At 41.4% G+C, this 17,367-nt stretch overlaps 1 protein-coding gene across 1 annotated transcript in view; it reads left to right on the top strand.

The window, feature by feature from the left end:
• Positions 1-15,601: 15,601 nt before the first annotated feature.
• IQSEC3 (IQ motif and Sec7 domain ArfGEF 3) overlaps positions 15,602-17,367 on the top strand; it is a 184,836-nt gene continuing 183,070 nt past the window's right edge. Inside the window, exon 1 of the mRNA XM_063308245.1 lies at positions 15,602-16,137. Within this exon, the coding sequence (XP_063164315.1) occupies positions 15,602-16,137 (536 nt within the window). The remainder of the gene's footprint in view (positions 16,138-17,367) is intronic.

Below are 17,367 nucleotides of genomic sequence, written 5' to 3'. Positions count from 1 at the left end.
GATTCTGTCTGTACAGTGAGAGCAATAAAGAATTGGAGTTTGAATGCACCGACTCCTCGTCGTTCTTGGGCTGGGCCTGACACATAGCACATTTTAAATATTTAAATCCAAAGGAGACTGAGCATATACATATGTATGCACACATACTCTAACAGAAATAAACACAGTTTCAGCATGTATCTAAAAACTGGAAGAGAGAGTGCTTGGCAAGTTTTCCTAGGGAGAGAATTTTGCAACTCTGGTGCCTGTGGGTATTCTCTCTCCCTGCATTTCTTTTCTGCCTAGAATTCCTTGGTATTTACCCTTTGATCTTTTCTAAAAGTAGATTGGAAAATGGGGCCTTTGATGCTATTCTCAAGAATCAGATGGGTAGAAGTACTCTTTAAGATAACCTGGCTGTAAGCCATTCATATTTTATTCTATCTGTATGATGCATTTAAAAATACCTGTTGGACCTTCCTTGCAAAGTTCCTGCAGTTTTCTTGGCAACATTTTTGGAAGTGCCATACCATTGTCTTCTTCCTAGGGCTGGGAGAGAGTGACTGGCCCAGAATCACCTAGCTGGGTTTGTGACTAAGGAAACAGTCTCCCAGTTTCTAGCCTGGTGCCTTTAACCACTACACCAAATTGGATCTCATTAGATTAGATTAGATTAGTTTAAGTGAATTAGACCTATGATGCATTAGGTTTTTGTTGTAAATTTTTACTAATTGTGATTTTTATTTTCTTGTTTTTACTTTATTGAACACCTTCCAAAGTCCATTTGGCTTGGTAGAAGCTATAAATATTGTAAAATAAGTAAATAATAAAAATGTTTTAGTCTTAGAAAAGCTATGAGATTACCGTTTTAGATGCAACAGATTTCACAGTTATTCCACTTGAAATAATTTTGTTTGTTGCCAGGACATAGAACACTAGATGGCGCTGTGCCACATAGACTCAGATCAATTTTAGCCTTCATTTATGAAGGTTTCTCTAATATAAATATTGCTGATCTAGTAGGTTATGCATTATGTGGGCAGAGTTATGGCAGGGAAAAAAGTTTTACCCTAACTTCCTGCAAAAAAAATGATAGGGATCAGACATAAATAAGCCTATGCATATCTAACGTATTGCTACATCACAATAAAAATATGAAACACAAGTTAATAAGCAGGGAATATATGTAAAGCAAAAGAACACAAACATATAAAGTATCACCAAAAACGATAAAATAAAATTAGGCATCCATTCATCTGAAAGCTTGTTCAAATATTCGGCTGGAGTTTAAACACTGTACTAAGACAAAATTGAGAGCAATCTGTAAACCTACCCTATGGGATGGAAATACATGACTGACTGTCTTTGCATGTTTTGCAAATGTTAGTTGAGGATTCATTTATAAAATACTTTCTCTGTCATGGGGAGGGAATGTTAAACATTCCATCTCAATCATTCCTTACAAACTGCCCTCCCCTGGTTCATCCTTTGTTGGCAAAAACATACAGATACATAGAATAAATTTTCAATAGTTTGAAATCTGAGAAGTTTGCACTGCATGGAGTTAGTCCTTCTGGCTTAACAGGCACAATTTTCTGTCACTTGGAAGGGCCTTATTGAGTCTTTTGCTGTGAAACTGTCTAGCATAGCAACACTTTCATACCAACGTGATGAGGCAACCAGATCAATCCTTCATAGAACCTACTTCAGACATGCTGAACTTCAACTCCTATGACCCTGAACCAATTCTGTTGATACCAAGCCACTAGAATTCTATGAGTTGGAGTCTAACACATCAGCAGGCTAGTCACCTGGAGAAGGCTATTCTCTAGATTGCCCAGGTGGATGGAAAGTAAATATATATTTGAGTTCCAGTATTTGTGGCAGATGCAGGTATTCCAGCTGGATGAAAGCAAGGTTCATAACCCAAACCAACTGACATTCTCACAAGATTAAAAATGTTGAGTGCCACTTGGAATGACTGAAAAATTGTATTAATTCAGAGAAAGGCAGCAATGACAGCTAATGCTATGGAAAACAAATCCAATGAAGAACGCTTAAGAAAGCTGCTATGTTTAGCCTGGAGAAGAAAAGCATGTAACGCTCTTCAAATATCTGAAGTATCATTAGTGAGTAGAAGAGACTCACTGACATTTTTTGCTGTTGCTAAATTAAAACGAACTAGCTTAAATTCAAGGTGAGTTTGCAGATGATACCAAGTCAGATGCTTTTTTTAAAAAATCATGAATAATCCATACTCTGGGCACTATGATTGGGCTCACATATTTTGCTAAATCATGGTTTAACTAGGCCTTGTTGAATAAGCTAAAATTGACTAAGGTATCATGTTATTGGTTCAGTTTTGTGTTAGCTTGGGTAAAAATCTAGATATTATAATTTGTGAACAATGCTTTATTTGATAGAGGAACCCAATCAACTGTAGCTTGTTTTAGAAATACATGGCTTAGTGCAATGTGTAAATCCAGTCATAGTAACTTGGTTGGCCAAAAGACAGGTGTCTGTTCCTAACCACAATAATGCAAAAAAGATGAAATGTGTCTTGTGATGTCACAGTGCAAGTGCTGACATTTTTTACTCATGTCACATACAAGTATATAATGAGTGGAGTTTGTGCTACAACATAACTTTTGTCAGCTGTTGCCTGCTGTTGCCAAAACAAACTCATTTCATTAGGGCTCAGTGTGATGTGTGAACCAGGGCATAGAATTACTGAAGAATACACTTGGATTAAATGTATGGGCAGGCACTTCTTTTTGGCAAGAACAGTTTGACAGGGGAGGCAATGGTTCTCCCTCACTGGAGGTCTTCAAGCAAAAGCTGGTGGGAATGTTGGAATTCTGAACAGTGCTTGGGATGCAGGTAATTTTGGACTTTGCTCTTGATGGGGTTTATAGAGTCCTCCTCTCCTTTTCCATGGTAATACGATAATCCAAGATAATCCAAACCTGCAACAACTGGGGTGGGGTGAACTCCTTAACTATCATGTTACGGCAAAACTAGTCCAGAAAAATCCTTCCTCCTGAAGTTTAATTTTCAGTGTAAAGGGAATAGTAATGTATGAAGGAACATTTATTCATAAAAGCTCATGGAATGCACTTTATAATCTTATTACAGTTTCTCTTCCAAGATGCTGAGATCTAGCTAAACAGTTTTGCTTCCTGTTATGCTGACTACTGTCCTATTATTGTGCTGTCTGGCCTGCAAGACACAGAAGCACAAACATCAGGCTTCAGAAAGATTTGTTGCTTACCTGCCTCTCTTTTCATGCCCAACCATTTATGCCACTTGAAATGTCCTCTGTTCCAGAGAAGGGTGTCAGCAACAGGACATTGAGAAATGATAAACTGCCTGTGCAAATTCTGGCACAATTTTTTTCTGTATGGGAGTTTTATCTTTCTCTGTAGAATAACTAACTCCAGGAAAAATGGTAGTCTTCCTAACATTGCCCAGATACAAGTGATACTTTTCTATTTGTTTTCAACTATATACATTTGTTTGATAGGGGTGATTCAGAGAATCATAGAGTTGTAAATGACCTAAGAGGTAATCAAATCCAACCCCCTGCATACTGCAGGATTCACTACACCATCCCAATAGATGACTATCCAGCCCATGTTTGAAAACTTCCAGTGCAGGGGAAGAAATCACTCCATGCGATAGCCTGTTCCACCGATTGACAGCCCTTACTGTCCAGAAGTTCTTCCTAATGTTTAATCTTTATATCCTTGACGTTTCATTCCATTAGTTCTAGTTTTACTCTCTGGAGCAAGTGGGAATAAGCCTGAACCTCTGTAATGTGACAGCCCTTCAGATATTTGAAGACAGCTATTGTGTCTCTTCAACCTTCTCTTCCACAAGCTAAATGTACCTAAATCTTCTAGCCATTCCTTGTAGGACTTGGTTTCCAGTCCTGTCACCATCTCAGTAGCCCTTCTCTGGACTTGTTCCAGTTTATCAATGTCTTTTTTAAACTGTGGTGTGCAGGACTGAATGCAATGCTCCAAGTGACACCTGACCAAGGCAGAGTAGAGTGAGATAATTACTTCGCACAATCTGAACTCTGTGCCACTCTTGATGTTCTTCAAGATGTCATTGGCTTTCCTTGCAGCTAAATTACTCTGTTGGGACATGTTGAGCTTGTGATCCACCAGCGTACCCAAGTCCTTCTCACATGTGCTGCTCTCAAGCCAGATTTTCCCCATTCGGTACACATTTATTTTGTTTTTCTTATGTTGATGCATGACTTCACATTTCTCCCTGTTGAATTTCATTCTGTTTGTTTCTGCCCACTGTTCTAGCCTAAGTCTTTCTGAATATTTTCTCTCTCCTCCCAAGTATTAGCCATCCCTCCTAGCTTTGTATCATCTGCTTGGTAAGCATTCCCTTAATTCCCTCGACCATATCATTTATAAGCTGCCTTCATCACATTAGATGGTTGCCAGTTGGGTATCAAATAACATTTATCTTTCTTCTTAAAACACACAGAGATTTTCATATGAACACTGGAGAATTATTGATCATACCTAAGGCTCATTTTATTAGACATCGCAGGAGGAATGTAAATCTGTAAGTAGAAATGTTGCTTCCTTGCACATTACAGTACATTGTGGTACAAGTATAATACAAGTAAATATCCTTTTTTATCACTGAACAGAATAGTATATTGTGAATGAAGTTTCCTTCTGCCTGATCAATTGGCTTAATGACTGGGCAATGCTCAAAAGAGCCCCACTGAGGTCAATATGGAGGCTTACTTGCAAATAAGGGAGTATTTAGGGCATAAATTCTCCTAGCCTAGATCAGGTATTCAGTGGCATAAATGGAGGTTCCATTTTCTTTTAGATTTAGTCCATCACAAATCATTTGTTTTAATCTCTCTTTAAAGCTACATTACCCCAAATCAGTGTAATAGATTATGATACATTGAGTTGGTAAAGTAGTAATTATATCTATCTATCTATCTATCTATCTATCTATCTATCTATCTATCTATCTATCTCCAATCATACCTATCCGACACTTTTGAACTTTGGTGTTGGACAAGACTTCTGAGAATACTGTGGACAGCCAAGGAAAAACCTGATGGATCATTGAACAAATCAGCCCAGAGTTCACACTTGAGGCACAAATGACCGGGTTCAAATTATCCTACTTTGGACACATTATGTGAAGACCTAGTTCTCTGGAGAAGGTTTTAATGCTGGGAAAGGTGGAAGGAAAGAGAAGAAGAGGATGACCAGCAGCAAGGTGGGTGGACTCAGTTATAGCAGCAATAGATACACTGTTGGAAGACCTGGAGGACCAGGTTAGGGACAGAACATCATGGAGAATATCTATCTATGTGGTCGCTAAGAGACAAAAACAACTTGATGGCACATAATCAGTATTTATCCACGATATTAAAGGCAAAACTGAAATACTTTGGCCACGTAATGAGAAGACAGGACACCCTGGAGAAGATGCTGATGCTAGGGAGAGTGGAGGGCAAAAGGAAGAGGGGCCGACCAAGGGCAAGGTGGATGGATGATATTCTAGAGGTGACGGACTCATCCCTGGGGGAGCTGGGGGTGTTGACGACCGACAGGAAGCTCTGGCGTGGGCTGGTCCACGAAGTCAAGAAGAGTCGGAAGCAACTAAACGAATAAACAACAACAACAATATAACTGGCTAACTACTTTTTCTACTCTGGTAATAAGGAGGGCACAACAATCTCACATACCTCTGAGATTCCAAATAAGAATTTCTACACAAAACACCTAGCTTGAACTATGGTACTTCTCTTTTGGAAACGAAGCAGTAGATGAAGACTAAGTAAAGGGCAGAGAAGGCTGACCAGGAAGCAGAGAAGGAGACTAAGTTAATTGCAGATTTTTTAAAAAAATATTTTTTGTAATTAAGAAAGACTGTCTTTTTTTCCAACAGAAATTTGTGTTCTATTCTTGTGTGATATTTATTTCATCCTTTTCTAAAAAACCAATGTCTACCAACCAAATTATATTTAAAATAGTGGAAAGGGATGGCCCCAGATACAAAAAGGATAATCTGCCTATTCAAGTACAATCCACATCTAATTTACTATAGATTGGGGATTCTACCAACTGAGTAGAATCCCCAATCTATAGTAAATTAGATGTGGATTGTTGTAACTCATGGCAAACAACCCGAAATTGGAAACCTTTGTGAATCTGTTAGACATCATCCAATGATCTAGTAGTATTTTATTTAAATTAATTTATTTCAAATATTTCTGGGCTGCCTTTAAAGGTTCAGCTGTCTCAAAGCAGCTACAATTAAAAACCGAATACAATTATATAGCAAAAATGAATACAATTAACCATCATAATGACAAGAACCTTCCCTAGAAAATGCTAATTGCAGCTAATTCAGCAATATAACATACAACTCAAGAGAAATCCAAAGGAAATAAATAGGCCTTAGGAGCCTTCTAGGTGACAACCTGTTTTGGAGACACTGAGCTGCAGAAAAGCCTGTCTCCATTTGCTGCCTTAATTGCTCTCAGTTTTAAACAAATGAGGAAGCTTTCTTTGATGATGCATATGAAGGCAGCATTTCCAATAACTCCTATGTCCTAACAACTAGTACCCTGTACTTGAGTGAACTCCCCCACCCCCATCTTGTGCAGCTCTGTGTTCTGTATCAGCTGAAGATTCTGAACAATCTTTAAAGGCAGCCACATTCAGGGCACACTGCAGTAGTTCGTCTATATTCCCAAACTACATATTTGGCCTTTTAGGATGGGTGGTGGTACAGCTACATCTGCATGAGATGTCATTCTCCATCCAGAGGAACTGATTTTTTTTCTTTCTTTGCAGTACCTCGGTCTTACCTGAATCCTTGCTCAAGTTGTATAGCTTTCTGAAGTTCAGAAACTGGAAATGAATGGTGGAGCTCAGTTTCACCCAAATACTGATTCAGCTCACCCTCTGAATAACCGTAATGGTACGTGGGATTGACCTTGGGAGACAGGAGGAAGAGCCACAAACTAGACAACAGTCAGAACAGCAGCTGAGTATGTAGAAGGAAAGGGGGTGTGGCAAACATCTCAGCAGAGACCTACTTAGTTTCTTGGACTGTAAAGGCAAGAGGGGAGAGAGGTACTTTCAGACTTGCAAGATTGTGTTAATGTAACCTTACAATAAAGTGAGGGCTAGTGCTTCTGGGTGTGCTTCTTTTTAAATAATTTTTAAAATTTTGAAGTTTTTAAACAAGAAGATTAAAAACTAACACAAACTGTGATAAAGTAAGGAAGTTAGAAAGAAAAGGGGAAAAGGAGGAAATCAAAGAGAAAGCAGAAAGTGCTAGAAAAGAAAAAAGGTTAAGGAAAAACAGAAGAAAAGGAAAAGAAATATATAAGGAAGTAGCTTCTGATATCTTCACAGCAGTTATAAGTACAATATATATTTAACCTCTCCCTCTAACAAAACATCATATTCCTCTTCTTTCTATAATCTGTCCTGTCTAATCATCAGAACCATAAATCACAAGTTCATTTGTTTCATTTTTACCCAAAAGTCGATAAGAGGCTTCCAGTAACCAGTACATCTGCTGGGTGTGCTTCTTGTCTGGACTACCTTGCAAGGCTGACAATAACTGCTTCACCCAGTTTCATGCATGACAGATATTGAAAACCATGAAGGAGGAACCAGATGAAACTTTTCCATCCCTAACTCCAAAGGGTTACGGAAGGACTTGGTGTTGCATAATTTGTGTTCCAAAGGTCAAAGGGCATGGGATAGAATGGAAGTCATGCAATACTTCTGAAACCTTTCATTCAGGAAGAACTAGAACCACAGGGACAAACAATCAGGGGTTGGTTGCACCAAAGGCCACTGAGAGGACCAGGAGAAGATTTCCATTCTTATAGCACAACCTTGATAATCTGCTGAGGGAAGGGCTGCCTTTCTCTCAAAACCAATGCAGAAACCTAGCTGGAATAAATCCAAATAATCACCGTTGTTCACCACTATCTGGATGTAGTGGTGCACATGCTTCTTAAGCCATACCTAAAATATTAATCCCTTGGATTTCTTTAAGGCCTCACCCCTCTTATGCTTCAAGCTAAAGGTGGCATTAATTACCTCTGAGTCCCAAATACCCAGCTGGAGCTGGTCGACTGCATAAAACATGATGGCAAGAGTTCAGAGAATGAGCTGTGAGTCTCCGGCACTTCGTTCCTTTCCTCTGTCTGCAGAATTTGAAAGTTTCTGTAATCAAAGGAGTTTGTGACACAGTAGTCCCATTTATCTCTGACAAAATAGATTCTGAGCAACCTCCTGCACACTTCTGTTCTATTCTACCTTTAGTGCATCATAGCTCTACTTTTATAATACAGGTAGTCCTTGTTTAATGACCACAATTGGGACTGGCCACTCATTCCTTAAGTGAAGTGGTTGCTAAGTGAAACCATGACTGTGCTTATGATCTTACTTCAGCTTTCCTTTGCTTTACAGACCTGCAAAGGTCGTAAGTGCGAGGATTGGTTGCAAAGTTACTTTTTCATCACTGTTGTAACTGCGAACAGTCGCTAAACAAGGCAGTCACTAAATGAGGACTGCCTGTTCAGGTGACTGAATCATGGTGAGGACCCATAAGGGTCACACAGTGCCCTAATCTGGACAGCTGACTCTGTTAACTAACCCTGAAGCTTGTGGCCTGAAACAGCCCCCACTCAGCCATGTCATCTGAATGACTTATGGGAGTTTAAATGGCCCTTCCCCTTCCAAGTCAAGAGGCAAGATTCAGAGAGATCCTGTGAAAATGACCACCAATAGGCTTTCAAGCCAAATTCAAAGTGCTGATAATGTCTTACAAAGCCCAAAATGATGCATCTGAGTTACATCATGCATTCTATTTCCGAAATAAAATCTGCTTGTCCAGTGAGAACCTCTTGGGAAAGCTTATTAAGAGAACTTCCCCATCTGAAGTTGGGGGAACATGAATGAGATGACAGGCCTTTTTGTGGTGGTCCCCACACTCTGGAAATTCTTACCCTTACAGGTTCAAAAACCCCCTTCTTCATGGCATTTAGTAAATCACTAAAAACAGTTTCCTTTCACCAAGCCCTAAATTTCAAAAGAAATGTTATTGGCATACATCTTGGGATAGAGTTGATTTATTATTATTTTATTATATTTTTAATTTTTGAAATACTTTATATTCTCTGGTTTGCCCAGATTTAGGTAGGCAAATTAACTAACTTTAAAAAAAACAATTTTATTAAAATTTTTAATAAACATAGTAAAAACTAATACAAACTAAGCTAAAAGAAAAAAAGAAAAAGTGCAGAAGAAAAGAGAAAAAAGTAGAAAAAAAAGACAACAAAGACAATAATAAAGAAGTGGTTTCCAACCTTCATGACACCAAGCATAAACTAATATACTAACTTTCCACCCTCTTTTAAAATTACAAATAAAAAATGTAACTCTTCCATAGCCTAACTTTTATCTATACGCAATCCAGAAATCATCATCTTTTCAATCCTGGTTCAGCAAAAAGTCCATTAGGAATTCCAGAAATGTCAAACAAATAGTTTATCCCTGGTCAAATAGTCCAACTTTATATTCCTTCTTTTTTTTTCTGTACAATCTTGACCTTTAAATCCTTCCTATGGTATTGCAGGATTTGATATTTTATCACTCTTTGGTATTTAAAAGGAGTTTTCAACGCTTTCACCGGCCTACTTTGTAAATCCCATAAAGAGGCATCATCCAGGATTTCTTGTCAAAGCTGTTCCATGTCCAGATCTTTTTCTTGATTTGTCTTTTGTATTCTTATTTTGATAATCTCAATTTTGTTGTCTTCCATGCTTTCAAACTCTACAATGTCTATGTCAGATAGAGGTTTTTAAAAAAATTTCTCATCATCTTCTACAATTATATCCATTGAACTCTGTATCCTTTCTGAGATATTAGTTATTAGTATTTCAAAAATCTATGTTTCAAAAAACTCTTTAAGGTAAGAAAAGTTATAGCCGGCTTAGCCATTTTAACTCTTTTCTGCCTGGTTCTTTAGTTCCCTCTAGTGTCCATCTGCAACCTTAATCAAGCCTCAGTTCCTAATATGGATTTAGTTCCATTTCAGTTGTTTCCCACAAGTATATTATTTAATTATATACTTATTTTTCAAATCTTAGCAAATATAACTTATATCCAAATTTTTCTGGTCTTCCAATCCATTTAAAACTTTCTTAAATCAAAATCCATCCCCCCCCCTGCTTTTTGCCAATTGTATGTTATTTTAAATTTTTGAGACTATTTAAAATTTCTTAAATCTGAAGAAGGTAAAACTCACCAGATGTCAAATTAAGCTCACTGTTTTGAAGGTCTCTAATATCCGTAAAGTGGTTAAATTGAACATTTCCAAAAGTGATTAGAAAGTCAGTTCGACTGGCTTTGTGGCCTTATGCTGCTGCTGAGAGCAAAGATGTCATCTCCCTCATCTCCTGGCACTCAAACCTATGGGAGACAGCTATTTTATAGTCTCCTCATGCAGAGCTAACATTCAGAGCACTTGTGGGCAATCTCCCGATCTCTCCTTCTCCGGAGGAATTCAAAGGACCAGTCTACTCACTGGTCTTTGTTCTACACAGCTGTCATTGTCTCCACTCGTTCACAGAGATGTCTTCAGTCAGCCATGACTCACACCAGAATCCAGAAAATTAACTAACTAACTGTTTTTATTGCTGTATACCACCCAGAGTCATAAGTTATGAGTTAGGTGGCCATATAAATTATTTCAATAAATAAAAATAAGAAGACAGAGACTCTCTATGAACTCTAACTCATCTCTGCAGTAGTTTCAGTCTTCAGCTACCTATGGTCATTGAGGTGAGTGTCTGTGTGTGTGTGAGAGAGAGAGAGGGGGGGGTGGATAAGAAAAACATATTGATAGTTAAGACTACCAACTTTGTCTGAAGTAACATTGACCCCAATCAGGCTTCCTGATCAAATCTCCTTCTCCCTCCCAACTTTGTGGTGGTTGGGAACATTAAAAGACAGCTGGCACACAACTGACCCAGTTATCCTGGATTGTCTGCCTCTGGGCTCAGAGATAAGCCAAATGATTGAAGATGGAATGACTGGGTCAGTTGTATTTGAGAACTGGAGACTGAGAGAGGAAATCAAGAGTTTTTATCAAGAAAGCCAGTTTGGGGAGCAAAACCCCCTGTCAAAATTATTTGGCGCATTTTGCTTAAAATGCCAAACTTGGTAAGATAAGGAGAGAATAGAGCAAATTAATTCCTGTGATCAGAAAAATAAAGACAATAGACTCATATAAAAAATCTGGCTGCATCAGATAGCTACTGGATGTGTTTCAATGAAGCAACAGCTTCTCTCACTAACAGCTTATAAGTCAGAACTTCTCAACAGCATTTGCAAAAGCAGCAGGGAAAATGGGCACAGAGGAGAATGAGGGAGAAGACTTACATCTGGGCAGAAGTGCTTCATAGCAGTGTCCCTAAAGATAGGCAGGGGTGGGGAAAGGAAGTGAAAGATCTCTCTTGCTAGAGATTAAGGCAGTGTTATTTAAGCAAGAGGCAAGAGGCACGTACTCAGCCTCTGAAAAAAGGTCTAACATGGCATCCTGCTTCCTCAAGGAATCCAAACTAACAAAAATAAAACAAAACCAACATCAAACAAGTAGAACACCGACAATAGCAAACAAGAGAGCACCAGATAAAAGGAGGCTTATTTGATGTAGAAATAAAAAGAAGGGGGGGGAAACCCTCTTAAGTACATGGCCAGCAATCATCTTCTGTCTTGAACTTCCCTGGGAAATCCCTTCTTAAGGATAGGGGCAGGTGGGGGAGTTCCTTTATGTGGGGGGGGGGGGCATTTTTCTAGAGGCCAGCTGGAAAGGGCCTCTTCTTTCTCCTCACCCATCCCTCCCCAGCACAGAGAATTTACTGGCAGGTAGGCAAGCCTTAAAATCATCTCTTGGTCACAGTTCAATAGCATGAAGTTGCAGGGTGATCAGTGACAATTTTTCTTACATGCATATATTTTCCTTGGTTCCTTGTGTTTGCTCCAAATGTTTTTGCAGCTTCTTCACTAGCATCCACTTTAATCTATTCTTGGCTTCTTTCCTTTGCCTTTCCTCCTTGTTCTATAAGTCCTTTTCTTCCTGATGGCAACTGGGTCCTTTCTGCTTCATTTCTCTACTTCCTTCCTCTTTGCCTTTCTGAGCCTTTTCCTGAATCTTTTTTTTTTTTTGGTTAGATGTATATGCTACCTTTCAGTCAGGAACTCACAGCAACTTACATAGTATTCCCTCCTCCAATTTTACTCAACAACAATCCCATGAGTTAGGCTAATCTGAGAGAGGGGGGGGAGAGAGAGAGAGAGACAGCATGCAATTGGCTCAAAGTCATCCAGTGAGCTTCTGTAGCTATGGATGGACTTGAGCCTGAATATCCCCAGTTCCAGTCCAGTACCTTAACCACTACATCACACTGGCTCCCTTCCTCCCTATCCTACTACTTCCCTTCAATATTTCCAAAAATCAAAACAAGTCTGGTAGCACTTTTTCAGACAAATTTTAGTCCGAAGGCATAAACTTTCATGAACTGTAGCTCACTTCAACAGAAGCATGGGGTGACTAATCTGATGTAGGATTTAAACTGGGATAAAGGAGAGTGGGGAGACAGTTGATTATGCAGACCCAGGTTATGTGTGAGACAGATTACAAGATTATCAGTCATATTAAAACCCAGTGTGTTTGTTAAGACCTTCTGAGGTAGCCTGAAATCTTTCAAAGTATGTGTGTTCAGCAGTTTCTTGTTCAATTGTGCTGGTGAAATTTCTTTGCTCAACAACTACTTTGAAATCTGAAATAGAGTGTCCTGGAATGTTACAATGCTCTGCTACAGTATTATTTTACTGTTTTGAGTCCTGATGTCAAATGCGTCCATTAATTCTATTGCATGAAGTCTGGCCTGTTCGTCTTCTGTAGAATCCAGGGGGGCATGGCTGGAAGATGATGGCATGGATCACATTGGAAGAAGAGCATATGGAGGTGCCTCTAATCTCATATGTGAAGTTGTTTGGGGCCTGTGGTGATGCTGTTGATGTAAATGTGGGTGGGGGGAGCGGGAAAGGTAGATATGTAGATTTTTTGCAAGGTCTGGTTCCCAACAAGCAACATTTTCCTGTTGCTTCTGGTTGCTTGTGAGAACTTACTTCAGATTGGATGATTTGTATGCAAGTATGGGCTTGCCACCTAAGAAGCCTAATGCCTGAGAAAGTGCAGTGTCATTGACCTATAGGGGTTGTAGCTTATTAATAATGTGTTTGAGTGACTTATGCTATGAGCTGTAGGTGACAACCAGTGGCATTCTGTTGATCTGTTTTTGAGGTCAGTCTTTTAATAGATCCTCTCTGGGAATCAATCTGGCACTCTTGATTTACTCTTGATTTTGCTGAGTTCAGTCTCCTGAATGCCGGGTTTAATTCTATCAGTTCAGCACTTCTGTCAAGTGAGTCAGAACAAATGCAGTTGTAGTGTAGAGCCTGGCTATAGATGATAGATTTGGTAGTGTGTTCTGGGTAGAAGTTGGAAACATTTAGGTATGCATGGGGATCTGTAGGTTTCCAATACAATGTGGTATTTATGTGTCCATTATGTATTTTTACTCTGACATCAGGGACGTGGACTTGTTCTGCAAATACATTGAGGCTAAAGTTGATGGTTGGGTGGAAGTTGTTGAGGCCTTGATGGAATTTGATAAGAGATATTTTTCCATGGGTCCCGATAATGAAAACGTCATCTGTGAATCTCAAGTAAACAAGGGGTTTCAGGAGGTAAGAATTGAGGAAGCATTGTTCTAGGTCAGCCACAAAGATGTTAGCACATTGTTGAGCCGTGTGAGTGCCCATGCTGTGGTACTGATCTGCAAGAATATGTTGTTGCCAAACTTAAGTAGTTATGGGTGAGGACCAGGTCATACAGTTGGGTGATAAGGATGGTACTCTTACTCTGTCTCACATGTGTCCTGCATCTGCATAACCACCCTGTCTTCCCCTCTTTTATTCTACTTTATCTCATCCCAATTTAAATCCTTCATCATTTTAGCCTCTCCATGCCTCTGATGAAATGAACTATCATTTATTTATTTATTTATTTGTCAAATTTTATCACCGCCCATCTCCCCCCTAAGGAGGGACTCTGGGCAGTTTACAATAGAAATAAAGTTTAAAATTCAATACAGACTACAAATAATGCAATAAATAGAAATAGAAATAGAAGATAAAAATATAAAATGCAATAAAATCCAGATGGCAGAAGATTCTACACCAGTCCGTGAATATAAAGGGGCCATTCTAGGGCACCAGCCATCCCCAAGAATGACTAGTCCCCTTCCTGCTCCAGGCGTGCCAGCAAAACTGGGTCTTCAGTTTCTTATGGAAGTCTTGTTTCACTTCCAGGGGAAGAATGTTCCAGAGGGCGGGAGCTGCTGCAGAGAAGGCTCACTTCCTGGACCCCACCAGATGGAATTCTCTTACAGACGGGGTTTGCAACATGCCCTCTCTGCATGACTGGGTGGGATGGGTTGATGTAATGGGGATGAGAAGTTCATGAAAGCTTATGTCTTTTAATGAAATGTATTAGTTAGAAAGAGCCAGTTTGGTGTAGTGGTTAAGGCACCAGGCTAGAAACTGAGAGACTGTGCGTTCTAGTCCTGCCTTAGGCCCAAAGCCAGCTGGGTGACCTTGGGCCAGTCACTTTCTCTCAGCCCTAGGAAGGAGGTGACGGCAAATCACTTCTGAAAAACCTTGCCAAGAAAACTGCAGGGACTTATCCAGGCCGTTGCCAGGAGTCAACACTGACTTGAAGGCACCAAAAAAAAAAAAAGTTAGAAAAGCTGCTACCAGATTCCTCTTTATTTTTGGCTATCATTATTTATTTCTCACATTTCTTCACTGCCCATATCACCAAGCATCTCTACAACGTCTGCTTTGAGAAGCATCCGTTTCCTGTGTCTCTTTTTCTATTTCTACCCTCTCCGGTTTCTTAATTTCTCTTTCCGTTAAACCCCATCAAGAATGTCACGATTTCCCAGGCCCCGTGATCCTTCCTCAATGGCAAAAAGGTTAGGTATGCAGCTTTGGGGAAGCCCTGTTCGTTCTGTTGAGTCCTCTCCAAGATCTTATCCTAAGAGCACAACTGTCTTCCCAGGCCTCACCCCGTGTCTCATTTGAATCCCTCCACTCTAGCAGCGATGTTCAGTGTCTCGCCCTTCTTTCCCTCCATTTTAAAACGCTCTGCCTTTTCTCGCCCGTCCGTTTCTCCGCTGGTCCAGAGCGGTTTCCCCCGCTCCGCACAGCGTGGGCCCTCGGGAAGGACGGAGGGGCGGTCCTTCTCAGGCAACGGGCGGAGCCTGTCGGCCCCCGCCCCCGCTTGTGCGTGACGTGGGGAAACGAGGCTGGCGCCAGCCGCCTTTCCTGCGTGTGTAGGCTTTGCGTGTGTGTACATGCGAGCTAGGGAGCGAGAGGCGAGGAAGGCGCGCGCGTGCGGAGGAGTCTCCCGCGAGGCTCGCTGAAGCCCAGCGCAGCAGGCGGGTGCCGGGGTCCGGCCGCGGGGCATGGAGAGCCTGCTGGAGAACCCGGTGCGCGCCGTGCTCTACCTGAAGGAGCTCACCGCCATCGTCCAGAACCAGCAGAGCCTCATCCACACCCAGCGCCAGCGCATCGACGAGCTGGAGAAGCGCCTGGACGAGCTGAGCACCGAGAACCGCAGCCTCCGCGGGCAGTACACACTCCCGGTGGAAGCCCAGCCGCCGCTGCAGCCGAGGGTTCCCCCTGCCTCCTCGCCTGGCCGAGCTCCGCCCCAGGGCCAGCAGCAGCAGCCGGCGGCGGCGGCTGAGCAGGAGGACTTTCAGCACCACCAACAGCTCCCGGCGCTGCAGCCGCCGCGGCAGCCGCCGCCGCCTCCCAGCAGTAGTAAGCCGGCTCAGGCCGGCCCCAGCGGCACCCGGACGCCGATCTCGCACCAGCACCCTCCCCTCCAGCCCCACCAGCACCACCACGAGGACGGCCGGGAAAAGGGCTGTTGCCCTGCCCTCCTTCAGCACAAAAGCCCCCCGGCCCTCGGCAAAGGCGTCTTAGTCAGGAGACTAGAGTAAGTCGACGGGGCGGGGGGAGGCTGGGAGGAGGAGGCCGGGATGACCAGACCTCCCCCCTAAACAAACAAACAAACAAACGAATGAATGAATGAAATGGATCCGAAGTATCCTTCTTCTGGGAGCAAAGATTGCTCTTTCCCCCACCCGTCCTATGTAACGGCCCGCGGCAATCGAATCGAGTGGGCGGGTGGGGAATCCCTTCCCAAGTGAATTTTACAGTTTCCATAGGATCGCGGAGGAGCAAAGGCTGCCCAGCCACAGGGGTATCGACTTGCTGATTCCAAGCCAGATTTCTCATTACTGCCCGGTGGCCGGGACCGACGGTTTTATAAAAATCGCCACCCACTCACTCGCCGGGTTTTCTTTTGAAAGCATGCCGTGGTGGTGGGTTTTTCACCCCCCCCCGCTTTTTTTTAGGTTGTATGTTCGTGATGGAAACCCAGAAGCAAAGACAAATCTGAATGAAGGAGAGAACCAGCTCTGCTGTGCGCCTTCTTTTGTAGTCTCTCTGTGTGTAATGTAAAATCTCTTATTACACAACTAGGGTTTCCCCTTATTAAGGTGGTATGGACACATTACGGATGCTTTGTGCCATTCAGCCGAACCGTCTTTTTACGTTTTTGTGAAGATGCAGGTTTAGTTTGTCTGCAGGTTTATGCTTGTCTGCACTGATAACTTCCTGCTGCTAAAGAATCAAATAATCCTTTTTAAAGGTTTCTTTCTGGCAGAGAAAGCTTGTTTTTCTGTGGGGTGATGTGTGGAAGCATCACTATATTGCAACGGATGCCCTAAAATAGTAATAGATATTTTTCAGGGTAGACATAAACTGCATTTAAATTAGCCAATCACTTAGCCAGTGGATCAAGCTAATGTTACCTATCTGTCTCTCCAAGCTGTTTTCAGGAAGTGATATTACAATGTTTTGTGTGTGTGTGTGTGTGTGTGTGTGTGCAGGAAGTTAAAATAACTACAGTGATAGAGAGAGATAAGAATAAGGCTTGGCTATGGGTACTTCATAGCACAGAAGTAAAGTTTAAAATTTGGAATCTATCCTTTGCCTTTGATTTTTAATAGTACGGATGAAAGCTAAAGCTATCATTACCACCAATGATAAGACTTTGTTGCTTGCTTTTTGCTTAAAAAGCAGATGGTCTCTTAAAAGAAGGGCTATATTTTTAGTTGGCCGCTATAGAATTAGGAATTGGGCAATTTGGAGAAAGAGCCCC

The sequence above is a fragment of the Candoia aspera genome, chromosome 7 (genome assembly GCF_035149785.1).
Source record: "Candoia aspera isolate rCanAsp1 chromosome 7, rCanAsp1.hap2, whole genome shotgun sequence".
NCBI classification, from domain to species: domain Eukaryota; kingdom Metazoa; phylum Chordata; class Lepidosauria; order Squamata; family Boidae; genus Candoia; species Candoia aspera.
Note: the sequence above shows the minus strand (reverse complement) of the source record. Positions and strands in the feature narration are given on the sequence as shown.